The sequence below is a fragment of the Canis lupus genome, chromosome 17 (assembly GCF_011100685.1).
Source record: "Canis lupus familiaris isolate Mischka breed German Shepherd chromosome 17, alternate assembly UU_Cfam_GSD_1.0, whole genome shotgun sequence".
Classification (NCBI taxonomy): domain Eukaryota; kingdom Metazoa; phylum Chordata; class Mammalia; order Carnivora; family Canidae; genus Canis; species Canis lupus.
The window spans coordinates 25,276,132-25,290,273 of record NC_049238.1 but is presented as its reverse complement, the minus strand read 5'-3'; the positions used below and the strand labels follow the sequence as shown (position 1 = coordinate 25,290,273).

The window sequence follows — 14,142 nt, the reverse complement described above, 5'->3', positions numbered from 1 at the left end:
TTATTAATCTGCTCTGTTCCTTTTCCATAAATCTGTCAATCTGAAGAGTGAAAAAGGGACTTGTGGATATGTCATAAACATTGTGGGTGGGTGTGGTGTCTTTTTCTTGCTGCTAGAAATTAATACCTACTTCCTTGAAGTCTACATCCACCCTAGATGCCAGTGAAATTTGAGTTATATTTTCAAACTGTCTTATATCTGTTTATTAGTATAGGTACAAGGTGCAGTTGGTGTATCTTACGGGAGCCAAGATTAAGTTTTGTGGGTCTCATTTGGCAGGTTTATTTTATTTTATTTTATTTTATTTTTTATTTTTTATTTTTCTGATGCAAACACACGAGGGTTTATTAGCAAGCTCGAGCTTAGGTCCAAGTATGCCCGACACAGCGGAGCAGGGACTTGGGACCCATTTGGCAGGTTTATAAAAGTGCCAGAAGTGGTGGTTTTTATAACAGGATAGGATTAAAATATTAAGGAAGAGTTTAATGCTCTTTTAAAATTGCAGAAAGGTTGGGCAGATGATTGTAGCTTTGATGTGTAGTTGAGAAGACTTGATTTGGTGATGGTCTGATGGGCTTATTTTTATTTTGAAGATATTATTATACCTGGTAGTAAATTAGCTTTGTTTATCTAAAGAACTATTGTACATTTCTGTAATTTGAATAGATATTTTTAATATTCTGTATCTCTCTTATTTTTAAATGGTCTTCTTTAAACATTTAATTTATAGACTAAAAAATTCAACAGTATGTATCTTTCCCTTACCATTATTAATAAATGTTCCACTTTTTAGTGCCAACACATTGGAAAACTATTTTTATTCTTATACTTCTTAAATGACTTTTTTTTTTTTTTTCTCTGTTTTCTTTAAGCCATAAGGATGAGTTTACCATTATTCCTGTACTGGTTGGAGCTCTGAGTGAGTCAAAAGAACAGGAATTCGGAAAACTCTTCAGTAAATATCTAGCGGATCCTAGTAATCTCTTTGTGGTTTCTTCTGATTTCTGCCATTGGGGTAAGTTCTAGATTTTAACATATCATGATAGATACTATATACTTGTGGTTAATGGTATCTTTTCACTCTAAGCTCTGATTTTCAGTTCTTTACCATTTTCCTTGGAAAGTTTTAGCTGCAATGTTTAAAAGTGAATAAAAAAGTCTTTTAAAAAGGATCAGATTATTATAGTAGATTATGGATACATTTCCAAAGGCGACTGGTATAATTGGATTCACACTGTGAGGGCATCCTTGCTTTAGCTACTTACATTAGTGGGAGTTAAGATCTTTTAACCCCTATTTCCAGGTTGAGTTGTGTGGTAGATTCTCGGAAGTTAGTTTTTGGTAGATAAAACCAATGTTCTTCTTTAGAAGGTAGAAGAGCACTGTGTGCTATGCCAGTCCTTTTCCACATTTCTTTTTCTGTAATTAGTGTTTTTTCTTTCTATTTTTCCTTTGGTGCTTAATTTTTGCCATCAGTTTAGAGGTACCCTCCAAAGAGTGTAATATGTTGGCTGTTAGCATTGTGGTTTTCACTGGTAATGGCTAATACGAGTAAGAACTCTTATGTGATTTTTGTTATTATTGTGAATAAAAAAAGTAAGGAGACTTCACAGTGAATAAATCATAAAAAGACATTTGTGGATGCCTCTTTCAGTAAGTTTTATTTTTTGAATCTTTGAATACAGTTTGCTATCCTTTATCCATTGCTGTTCTGGATAGAGTATTTCTGATTCCTATTCCTTTTAGGACCTCTCTCATTGGCCTGAGGATGCCAGTTATCTGTTCATCCTTTAGTTATTTCTTTTATTATTGAGAAAACATAAGGCACAAGTCTGTACATTTTAAGATAGAGTACTTGAATTGCCAGAAAAACATCCTCTGTGAGATACAGGGAGCCCTGGCTTTTATATGTCTTAAGCATTGATTATCAAATCTGGCTCACTATTTTTCTGGCCTCATTAGGCTGGTATTTTCTCTTACCTTGCTCTCTGAGTGGCTTTGAAATCATTTTTAAGAGAGCCATCCTCCCTTATAGATACGTATTTTGGTTTAAGGCACTAATTTCTCATCTGGGGCTGATTGTCTTATGAGGGGGCATTTGGAAATGCCTGGAGACATTTTTGGTCATTACCTTGGGATGGGGGTGGGAAGCGGGGAGGCTTTAGGCATCAATTTAGTGGAGTACAGAAAAGCTGCCAAATAAACATCCTTCAGTACACAGAACAGCCTTCCTCATCAAAGAATTATCCTGCCCAAAACACGTAGTGCTAAGGTTGGGAAGTCCTGGTTTAGGCTGTGCTACCTTACCTAAGAGACTCTCAAGTTTCTTTATAATAATCAGTTCTATTGGCTAGTTGGTTTGCTACCTTTGGCAGAAGTTATTTTTTATGGATTTTAAGTATATTACTTAGATCTGAGGACTAGATAGATGCTTGGAAATTCTGATGTTTAGTCGTAGTTGATCTTAAAAACTAAGGAGTATCATTATTGAAAAAAGGATATTTTTCTTAGTGTTGTGAATTTGTGTTGATAATAAAGCATGTCCACATGTCTTAGAAATTAAAAATTCTTGAAGTGTGTGTCCCCTCCCTCTTCACTTTTAAGGCTCCCATGAATCACTTTAAATTACTTTTATGATCTAGAGAATTAGTTCCCCTGATATTGTTCTTTAGAATCTGGTTGGTATCATGTGCAATCACAGTATAAATCCACACAAAAATCAGTAGATGCTTTTCTCTTAAATCATTCTTTTTACCTCATTAATGAATTCTAAAGCAAACAAGCTCTAGTCCACTACTGTATTTAAGTATAATATTGAGAGAGAAAGATGAGTTTTTATATTCTACCTAGATTCTTAGAAAATTATTTAGGCCATTTGATCTCCAGTGTTCTAGAAAATTCTGGTGTTTAAATTTGTAAGCTAGGATTTCCTGGTGATAACTACAGATGATAACTCAAAATTTCCAAAGGTTGGTAGATGTTAGTTATGAGAATTATCCAGAGATTAAACATATTTATATTTACATTTGGTCGTTAAGTAATAGAACTTTTCCAAGTGCTTATATTTTTTAGTATCACTAACAATACTCATAAAGTGCTTAGTTTGTACTTTGGAAAGCACTGTACTAATTCTTATTAGGAAATTTGATAAAGATCTGGGGATAAGTGGAAGGTACTTATAGATACTATTAGATACTATTCCAAGATTGGTAGTTCCCCTTCTACAATAGTAACTGTCATTCTTGTAAAGTAAGATTCATTTTCTATTTTATATGCCTAGTTGAATTAATACGAATCTTCGGCTAGTTATGGGTTAAAATGTCTTAGAAATTTTCATATTTCTCAAATTACGTGCTCTGGTGGCTTTGGTCATCTTTTCTAAATTAATGAATGATATACATCCATTTCAAAAATCTAGCTTTTTCTTGTGAGGATATTTCTTAATGGTTTTTTTCTTCTTCTTCTTCTGTTTTTTTGTTTGTTTTTGTGGGTTTTTTTTTTTTTTTGTTTGTTTTGTTTTGTTTTTTGGTAAAGATACTGTATAGATTGATTTTACCATATCAAAGTAATGTTAACCCTGAATTCTAAATAATTTCACAGGAAGGATTTAGTTCCTTAAATACTCAGAGATCTTAAAAGTTCCATTGAGTTATACTGTCAAACACACTATTACATTTGTAATAGCTAATTTTTGAAGAAAAATTGCTTAATTGATTATGGTACAGTTGACAAATTACTCAGATACATATAGAGGAATTTTGTTTTTGTTGAATAGAGTACTGGCAGTGACAGCATTTTTCATTTCTAGTCATTGTTTCTATTATGTACAGCTTCTGTTTAAAATAAACCAAGAGATTTGGTGATAGAGACAGTTGGGAGACCTATTATGTGATTGGAAAGGTTTTGCCTGGTTGATTTTACTTGTTAGCCAATGTCTGTTACAAGAGTGACTTTTTTTGTGTGTATGCTTTGCTTTAAAGATGTTCATCTTTCAGATCCCATTTAAATTTTGTGTGGACTTGAAAAAGACATTAGAGAAAAAGTAGAAAGACTAAAACATTCTCAAATTTTCTTTTTGGGTGGGAAAAGCCAAGGGAGAGTGGAGACCTAGATTCTATTATGCTCTTTCTGTCCCTTATTTGAATCCCCTACTCCCCCCAGAAAAAAACCTTCACCATTTCAATTTCTGCCTTTTATTCTATCCTTAGTCTAATCCACATGAAAATTCATTAGTCAGCCCAAAAGGGTGATGTTTCCTAGTAACAGTTCATGATCCTACCTCATTTCACCCTTCCCACTACTACCAGGGATTGTGGCATAAGTGAAAGACATTTGCTGCTAATATTTTTACTATGGTTAAGTTATGTTATCACTACTTTTTCTGATCAAGTTTCTTGTCATATAAGATAGCTGCATATAAGAGAATTTTGACTGGGCCTAATTTAGTTTTTCTAATTGGTAGAATTTTCATTGTTTTCCTAACTTTCATTTTTGCTCTTATTCTTACATATAATATATACTGTTAATATTTGTACTTCCTTGATTTCCCTGAAATTTATATTTTCAAATTTAGATTATTGACAGCTTTCATTAACATAATTTCTAATTAACTTCTAAGAAGTTTCTAAATGAAACTGGATCTAACAGAAATTGGTTTTTTAAAAAGTCGATTCATTCTATTTAATTTTCCTTTTATGGTGGTTTTAAGTGCAAATTGACTTCAGTAAATTTACTTGGTAAATGTTAATGATAAATTATTTTATTAAAAATAGGAATAAAATTTATTATACTCACTTTAGCAATTTTGGATTTTTACATATAAAGTTATATTTGTCTAGATTTACATAATTTCTATAAGTATGTGTCACCTATCAAAAGTGGCATTCCTCAGAATATTTATAAATTTATATCTTTATTCAGATTTCTAGTTTAATATACATTAACAAGAGATTATACAGTCTGCTCTTTTTCCTTTCTGTTGTTAGTCTCTTAGATACTAGGGTACTACTATTTTCTAAATAATTTAAATTGATTTGAGTGTAACTTAGCTGATTTCTGAAATACATCTTATCCAAGCTTTCATATTTGTCTTCTCAAATTTTATACATACTAATTTCACCTATTTAAGGTTTTGATCTTTTGCATGTTGGAGGGTAGGTTATTATTATTATTTTTTAACCTTATAATTGAGAGTTTAGAATGAAAGGACTATAGTTTTTCACAATTTCAATTATGAACGTCCCTAGTTTAGGTCCTTAGTAGAGAGCGACTTGATAATCTATCTCACAGGTTGTTGTGAGGGTTAAGTTAAATCATTGAAAATGTTGTAACCTAGAAACCTAAAGTGATGAAGTGAATGTATAACAGTACAGTTTTTCCTGGACGTATGTCTGGAAGTCTGTTTTGTTCACTCATCTTTTGGGGGCTCTATTGATGAACTTTCCAAGCTCACTGTTTATTTCTGCAATCTAGTGTATGGCTTCATGCTGAGGTATTTGATATTTGTTTACTTTGTGTTTGGAGGTACTAAACAGTAGTGTTGGTTCTTGTACCATTCATTGTTGTGTGTCCTCATTAGTTGACTGTCGTGTGTCACACAGACATCCCTGGAGCTTACTCTCCGCACTCTGTGAATCCACTCATGAATCACCAGTCACCTTTGGAGATGGGGAAAATTACTTACCTGTATTTCTTTTTCTCAGAAAGCGTGCTCTGGAATGGATTCACAAATGAGCTACCCTCCTTCCCTCAAAGAGTAAGGTTTCTGCTTTACAGGATTTTTTTTCTTGGGTTATTTTTCCTCTCATCTTTTGAATTTGAAAAGAACTGAGGGAAGGCACCTGAAGAAACTACTGACATACTCACTAGGGGAGCTCCAAAGCTTATGCTGCCCTAGGGGCAGTGTCAATGGCTCTTAAAGCTAGAAAGCTCATACTTGGAGTTGAAACAGGGGCTCAGAGAATCCATTTTCCCAGTGTACCTTCTGAAAGGATGAGTTTCAGGTAAGTAATTTTCTCTTACTACGTGATATGCTTTATTCATACTTATGAAAGTGTACAAGTCCAGTTCTCCAGGTACATAGGCAACTGTATTTCCTCAGTTTAGATGCATAAGCTTTACTGAATGTTAGACACATTATAAAACAAAATGTCTGCTCGTGAATTACATAAAAATCATAATATATTTTAAATCAACAGTAAATATTTGATTAAAGGTGCATTTACGGACAATGTATTATGCTAGTATTGTCATTTCTTTCGTTTCTCATTAAATAAAGTCTTGATAAACTTTTTAAAAAATAATTAGATACAAAGATTTTTCTTTGCATTCAAATTCCAAGAGATGTGTAACTAAAGTTGCGTGTGCATGTGTGTGCGCGTGCACACATCCTCCCTCATCCTCCCCCCCCTCCCACCACACACATATAGGTTAGGATGATGGAAACTATTTACTTTGGATTAGATGCTTTCTGTATGTATGTATATTGACCAGAATGAATTTCTCAAATAATTTTTAAATGCTTGTACAATTTTTTTAAGATTATTCTAAGACAGTTTGAGCTGTTAAAGTCAGATATTTTTTCAGTGTAGTAGCTATATGTAGTGTGGATTTTCAGTGTAGTAGCTATATGTAGTGTGGATTTCTACTAGATTCTTTAGCTACAAAATGCAAGGTAGCTACCTAAGGAGTAGCAAGTGGTAGATAGCAAAATGTTAAACATTTAGTCATTTTTTTCCTGTGCATTTTGCCATTTTTTTTCAATCACATGTTGATTTAGTATTTTAAAATATTCAAGACATTTTATGTATTTTTCTCTTACTTCAGAAGTAATTTTTAAGTGAAAATGACATTGAAAATGGCCCGTATGAACAAGGCAGCATTTCCAAATATAGTTAGGCTTTTCACCTGTGATTAAGCCAGGTTTGACCAACTTCAGTTATTTGAAACAATAGCTCTGAACTTGGAAATCAGCAGAAAACACTTTTGAGTAGCAGATGGTTCTCAAAAAGTACATGCATTTTTCTCTCCACCTGAACAGTAGCAGTTTTTGGATTAGACAGTTATGTTCCAGTCACAGGGATTATTGACATCTAAAACTGACAGCTATCTCCTGAAGCAAGTAAAACAGAATGTGTTAGTATAAACCTGAAGTAATTCAGGTTCAAAGAATATTCATCTTCATCGCTTCCAAGAATATTACTACAGTTGACAGTGAAAAGTTTCTTGTCTAAGGTTATCCATTTAATTGTTCATTCATTTCACAAAAGATTTGGGACAATTCTATCAAAAGAACTTTGAAATAGAAATAGAAAATTAGTACATATGAATTGAATCTGTAAAGTTACTGCAACAGGCTTTAGATTTGACTTTGAGCCTTCTGATAGCCAGTGGCAAATGGGAAAAATAGGGTCAATTTATATAGTTCTTACTATTAGGTAGGAGTAAGTGTATACATTATGTAAAGAAAAACAAAATTATACCTAACTAAATTTTGGAAGAAATGTCTCATGAGTTATTTAACATAGGGACATTGAATGATGAATTGTCACTCTTTAAGAATGTTTTTAGTGCAAGGACTGTCATGGATCACATAGTTATGGCAAGATGTAGTAATCCTCAATGTTTACCAAAAAGGTTGTTACATTCAGAAAGCAGATAATTGTCTCAGAACCTTATTGCTTGATTCTAGGATAACATGAATTACAAGATGTAATACTGATTTAATAGAAACTCTTGAGGGAAAGTAAGAACTGCTACATGAGTAATTTGTACATATTAATGTATGTGAAAAGTTAAAATGTGAAAAAGAAAATACAGTATATTCTAGAAAGATGACCATCAAAGACATCAACGTCAACAAGTAAAGGAAGTATTGAGAATGGTTATGTGTTTTTTTCAAAAAAAAGAGCATCAAAAGAGTTTTATTATTTTGCATTGCTCATCATTTATGATTTTTTTTAGTAAAATAAAACATAAAAATCATAATTATCCTGCCAAAGGAACCCATCTTCTCAGGTGTGAGGATGATAATTATATATGTGAACTTTGCTCTAAAAATGAAGCACAAGACACAGAGTGTGTACATACATGACTGGTATAGTCTCATCCCTTTAAAATGCATTTTGGTGAACCTTTAAAAATAACTAATATAAAAGTAATGAGTTCTTAGAAATATAGGCATCACAGAAATACAAGTGTAGATGTATCTGAAATACAACGTGAACGGTGGAATAACATACCACAATTATTTAATAATGAATATGTTTAACTTTTGGTTTTTATATGACTGTAGCAGGAAGCAAAGTTTATTACCTGAGCCTTTTGTTTTCTCTCTTCTTTTCAAGCTTCTTCCAGTTTACCTGCTCTGTTTCTTGGAGAAGAGCTAAACTTATTGAATGTTCTGTGCTTGTACTCTTACTGAGATTTTATTGTCAGAGTAGGACTATTTATTGTACTTAATCTATCGTACTTAATCCTTTTGTGCCTCCTATTTTAAGGCACTTGTATTGATCATTTTTCAAGTAGAGAGTTTTGCAAGGATGAGAAATTTTTTTTATTGAGGTCATAAAAATCACAGAAGCCACATATATCTCTGACCTGCACTTTTTTTTTTCTGTAATAGAGACCAAATCTTTGCATTTATGCAGCAAAAGCTAAACTTTCATTGATTTGTTAAATTGAGATAGTTTTCTTAAACCAAGCTTCCTTGAATCATATTCTTTTGGGTTTACCTTCTATTATAGACAGATATGATATGTTTAACAATGCTTCTAACTTTTAAGCTGTTTTTTTTCCTTAGTCTTTTGTATTGCTCGTGACTTTAAGGTTCTACAGTTTGAAGTAGTTTTTAACATCATAAAACACTGGTGATATATCATTTCCTTATTACCTTCCCAAATACGCCTTTTATTTTTATGTACAAGGGCTCTTGGGAATGATTCTCTCAGAGGCTTAAGCTGTGCTTTGCCTTCCATGAGAACTGAAATTATTTGGTAAGCGCTTGCTTTCTTTTTAGCTTCTAATTTTTCCCTATTTTATTTTGTACATGATATTTGTTTCAAGGTCAAAGGTTCCGTTACAGTTACTATGATGAATCCCAGGGGGAGATTTATAGATCCATTGAACATCTAGATAAAATGGTAAGTCTTTCAGGTGTGGGGTTTTAATGCTCTAAGGTGTTTTCTTTAATTTCAGATTAGTGATTCAAGACTTAATATGTGAAATATACAGTGGACTAATAAATAATTCTTTCCCTCTCTTTAAATGTGCAAAATAGAGTTTACAGTCATATAAATATTGATCATAAAAATAACCCCTTTTCTATTAGTTGAAATTTCCTTTATCTTCATTTTATTTGATTAATGAGACTAAGAAAAATTAGATACAGGTTTTAGATGCTATTTGGGGGAGTGTCTAAAGTTTAGGGATGACAGGATACTAATGCCATTATTTACTTTTAAGCAGAAACAGTGGTAGCAAATTCTAAGTTTGTTTTATTATCTAATTATATTTCTTGGCCATTTGGATTTTCTTAAATAGTGTTTCATTTTGTTGTTTTAAATATAGAATTTAAAAATATGATTATGTTCTTATCTGGCCCAGGAGTATAGTAGACATTGATCCTGCTGTCATTTTCCTTAAAGTAGTATGGAAGTCATAGTACTTATTTTCATATTTAAGAAGTCCTACAAATCATCTTAGTTTTTCTTTTCTTTTTTTATTTTTTTACTTATAAACAGAATATTAAATATAGCAGATATATAACTAATTGGCTCTGACCTTTGATAGATCATCTCCTTCTCTAGTCCTCAATTTGTCATCTCTAAGATGAGAGATTTGGAATAGGTGGTCTCTAAATTGTCTTTAAACTCTGTCAGACTTTATGTCTGTGATCTGTTGAAATCAACTTTACCACTGTTTGAAAGCTTTTTGGCATATATACAAGAATATTTAGTCTGAAGTATCTGAAGTAGATAAAATATTTTAGTAAGGAATCTGGATTTAAAACTATAGGTAGGTTATACCTTGTATATTTTATTAAAAGCCAAATGCAATGAATGGAAATTTAGTTACTTAGGAGATTTTATTATATTTAGATATTATTGTATTTAAATTTATCTTATTACTTGGATCCAATTACGGCCTAATACACTTTTACCTTTGGAATTTTGTTTGGACTTAATTTACTGACTTTTCTTTTGGCTTTATGATGTTGTCATGTCAGACATTTAATTCTTTTCTGGCTTCTAGTTATAATCTTATTTTTCTGAGACTTGGTTCTCAGTTGCCTTGGGAAATTTTTCCGGTTATGTCATCATTTATTTTTTTCATGTAGTAAGTGATTAATGGGTGTCTCCTGTGTGTCTGGTACTGTGTGAAATACTAAAGATGTTGAGAAGAGAAAATACTGTCTCTCACTTAGTGCAATCATTGAACAGACTTAGAAGCTATTCCGACATAAAGATACAAGAGATACTCGGGACGTATGCTCTCCTTATTATGCTGTGAGAGTGACATAGATGATCCTTGCTTAGGATTTTGACTCTTTTTATACTTGATTGTCTCATGTTGTGGCTTTGCTCAGTTTCACCTTCCCAACCAGGCACACACTGACTACCCTGTTTAATTTTGCATCAGAGATTCCACCCTTTTAGCATTCTCAATCCACTTTATCCTGCTGCAGTTTTTCTTTCAACAAACTAAATATTCTACTTATTTATTATAGTTTTGTTAGTCAGGAAATTTATCTTATTCTTTGATATACCCAAAGTGCTTAGAATAATGATTAGAACATTACTAGATGCTCAGATATTTTTCAGGTGAATGAAATAATGAATATAATCTTCCTATATATATATTCAAGTAAATACCCTACCTATAATATGAGAAAGAAATAAACAGAAAATAATTTATGATAAAATAGTATATTTTTAATGATATATTTTTAATGATGTAATGATATAATACCAACTATATTAGAAGACATTATGAAGTAGTTAGATGCTTATACATTGTATAATTCATATAACAGCTATCCAGTGGATCCCTGGGTGGCTCAGCAGTTTAGCTCCTGCCTTTGGCCCAGGGCGCGATCCTGGAGTCCCAGGATCGAGTCCCATGACGGGCTCCTGGCATGGAGCCTGCTTCTCCCTCCTCCTGTGTCTCTGCCTCTCTCTCCCTCTCTCTCTATGCCTATCATAAATAAATAAATAAATAAATAAATAAATAATAAATAAATAAATAAATAAATAAATAAATCTTTAAAAAAAATCTTTAAAAAATACAGCTATCCAAACCTAAACAGTTTTTTAATATTTGTGACTCATATTACTAAGGTGTATTGCTGGGTGACTTGATTTTCTAAAATGGTGAACGATTCTTAGTAAAATTGTAAACTAAACAAACGGTAGCCTTCCCTCACTTTATATGATATGGCAGTTCCTGTATATTAAAACCATGCAAAACTTCTTGGTATTTATATATAAAATAGAATATTTATATATAAAAGTAGAGTTTCACCTCTGTGGACATGTCAAGAGTGTTATAGGATGAGAACAATGATTTATGTGTGTGACTGTCTTGTATTATAGGACAGTTAACATCCCTGGACACCACCCACCAAATCCCCCAGTAGCATCTTCTAATTACTGAGACAAACAAAAATGTGCCCACAATTTTTCATCATAACCCTGTGGTGAACAGTTGTTCTATGGCTTTATCCTACTTAAGTTTTCTTCTCAGTATTAATTACTGTGTGACTTATTATTTGTTGATTTGTTTGGTGATAACCTCCCCTATTAGATTACAAGCTTCATGAGTCAGGATCTTTGTCCATTTTGTATCAGCTTTTCACCAAGTACTCAATATATATAGTTGCTGAGTGAATCAGTGAATAAATGGATGGGGGGTAGTGATGAGAAATGAAGGTAGAGAATCTAGAACAAACTCTTCATTTAAGAAAATTTTTTAAGGTTTTTTTTTTTTTTTTTTTAATTTATTTGAGAAAGAGAGAGTGAGAGAGCAGGACCAGAGCAGAGGGAGAGGAAGAAGCAGACTCCCCACTGAGCAGGGAGCCCGAAGAGGGACTTGATTCTGGGACCTTGAGATCATGACCTGAGCTGAAGGCAGATGCTTAACCAACTGAACCACCCAGGTGTCCTTAGAACATACTGTTTAAAGGATATTAAATAAGGAAAGTGATAAAATCAGATTGTATTTGAATAGATCATATAGCGCATTGTAGCAGGTGGGTTGGAGGGAGGTCAGAGGAGAAATGAGTAAACCAGTTTGGTAATTCAGGTAATTTAGACAGTAGATGGGATGGTGATGGTGGGAGAGAGGGACAGAGTGGATATATTCAGTATATGTAAGAGACAAACTGATGAAGGGACTTGGAGATTGATTGAACTTGCTGGGGAAGGAAGTATCAAAGATAACTCCTAAATGTCTTGCTTACGCTCCTGGTTGGGTGTTGGTACTATTCACTTAGGTTTATAAGAAGATAAGACTGATGTTTTTGGAGGTAGGGAAACCATAAATCCTATTAGGGATATTCTATATTTGCTGTTGCCTGCAAGATACCCAAGTGGAGATGTCAGGTAGGCACTTGGATTTTTATTTTGTCAGTTATTTTTGAGTGCACTTACAGTCCTAGGCACCATTGGAGATAATGGCAGTAAACAAACACACTTGTTCTCACAGGACTTTTATTTAACAGGAGGAGATACATTGTTTTTTCTTTTAAAGGTAAGGGTATATATAAGTTAGTTTCCAAAAGTGATGTGTGCTGTACAGAAAATATTGAAAGGGTTTTGAAATAGTAAATGATTGGTGGTTGAGTGATTGGAGAAAGACTTCCCTGAGGAGAAACGTTAAACTTAGATAAAGATGATAAGGAGCAAACCAAGTAAAGATCAGAGGAAAAGAGCATTCTGGAAAGAAGGAACTGCCTGTGCAAAGTCCTGATGGGAAAGAGGCTGGTGGGTGGAGAAAAAAATGAAGGGCCAGTGTTGCAGGAGTACAGTAGATAAGAGTAAGAGTAGTATAAACTGTGGCCAGAGAGGGATAAGCAGGGATCAGATAATGTAGGGCTTTATATTCCAGGGTAAGAAATTTATATAAGTACAAAGGGAAGTGAAATGATGTAGTTACATTATTTTAAAGGTCAGTCTGGTGGTTGTGTAGAGAATGGATTCTACAGAAGTCTCAGGAATAGTAATAACAATGGGCGTGGGCAGTAGTTTAGCGGGGAGATGATAGCAACTTGGACTTGGGGTGGCATTAGTGGATGTGAAAAGAAGTTTGTAGATTTGATTGAGATCACTTTGAGAAGTATTTTCAAAAGGTCTTTGCTAAGGAATTGACTATAGTGTTTTGAAACCTGGAGAAGTCTGGAGTAAGTTTGAGAGTTCTAACAGGTAATTAGAGACAGGGTAGAGAGGAGATTGTCTGCCATAGTAATCCTTAAACTTATCTTTACAATTTCAGTCACCCGTGGAACTTTTTCAAAATAGACTTGCACATATGTGCCCCTGGAGATCACCTTCTGGTAGTATGGAAAGAGTCCCCAAATCTTTTTATTCCTAAATTCGCTTTGTAGATAAATTTGAACTGTCCTGCTATTGCCACAATCTGTTGAATAGAACAAATTTCCTCTTTATCTCTCTTCTCTCGTTTTCTATTCAGCTCTTTAAATCATTTGTTAACTCTAATTAGGCAGCATTTAATTTTGCACATGTAGGAATTTGTAAATCCATGAATTGATGCTTTTTGCACAGAGAGATGTTTTCTCTACAACATTAGTTTACCTGGTACTCCGAAGTCACTGAACATGATGGTATCCCTTACACCTCTTTAGAACTGTGGTCACATTTAAACAGTTTAGTATTATTTATCATTCTATGTGTTATGTATAAACATCCATATTTAACTATCCTTTTAGCCTTTCTTCTAATTCTATATTGATTGTTAGCTTATATTAAGAGGAGTAGCTTTATTTATCTCTCTTGAGATACATTATCAGACAGAGATAGACCTTGGTTTCTTACTTTGACGAAGAGCAAAAAGGGCAACAATTATCCATTGGCATGATTCCCATGATTCTCCTACAATTATTGCCCTTTCTGGTGGCTTCTAAGTCTT

The 14,142-nt window shown here is 33.2% G+C and overlaps 1 protein-coding gene across 3 annotated transcripts in view; it reads left to right on the top strand.

The window, feature by feature from the left end:
- Positions 1-14,142, top strand: part of MEMO1 (mediator of cell motility 1) — a 125,297-nt gene that overhangs the window by 104,008 nt on the left and 7,147 nt on the right. For 2 of the 3 annotated variants that reach the window (XM_038561206.1, XM_038561205.1), the window contains 2 exons: positions 873-1,015; positions 9,064-9,140. In XM_038561206.1, the coding sequence (XP_038417134.1) occupies positions 873-1,015; positions 9,064-9,140 (220 nt within the window). The remainder of the gene's footprint in view (positions 1-872; positions 1,016-9,063; positions 9,141-14,142) is intronic. The other variant, XM_038561207.1, reaches the window with a different exon arrangement.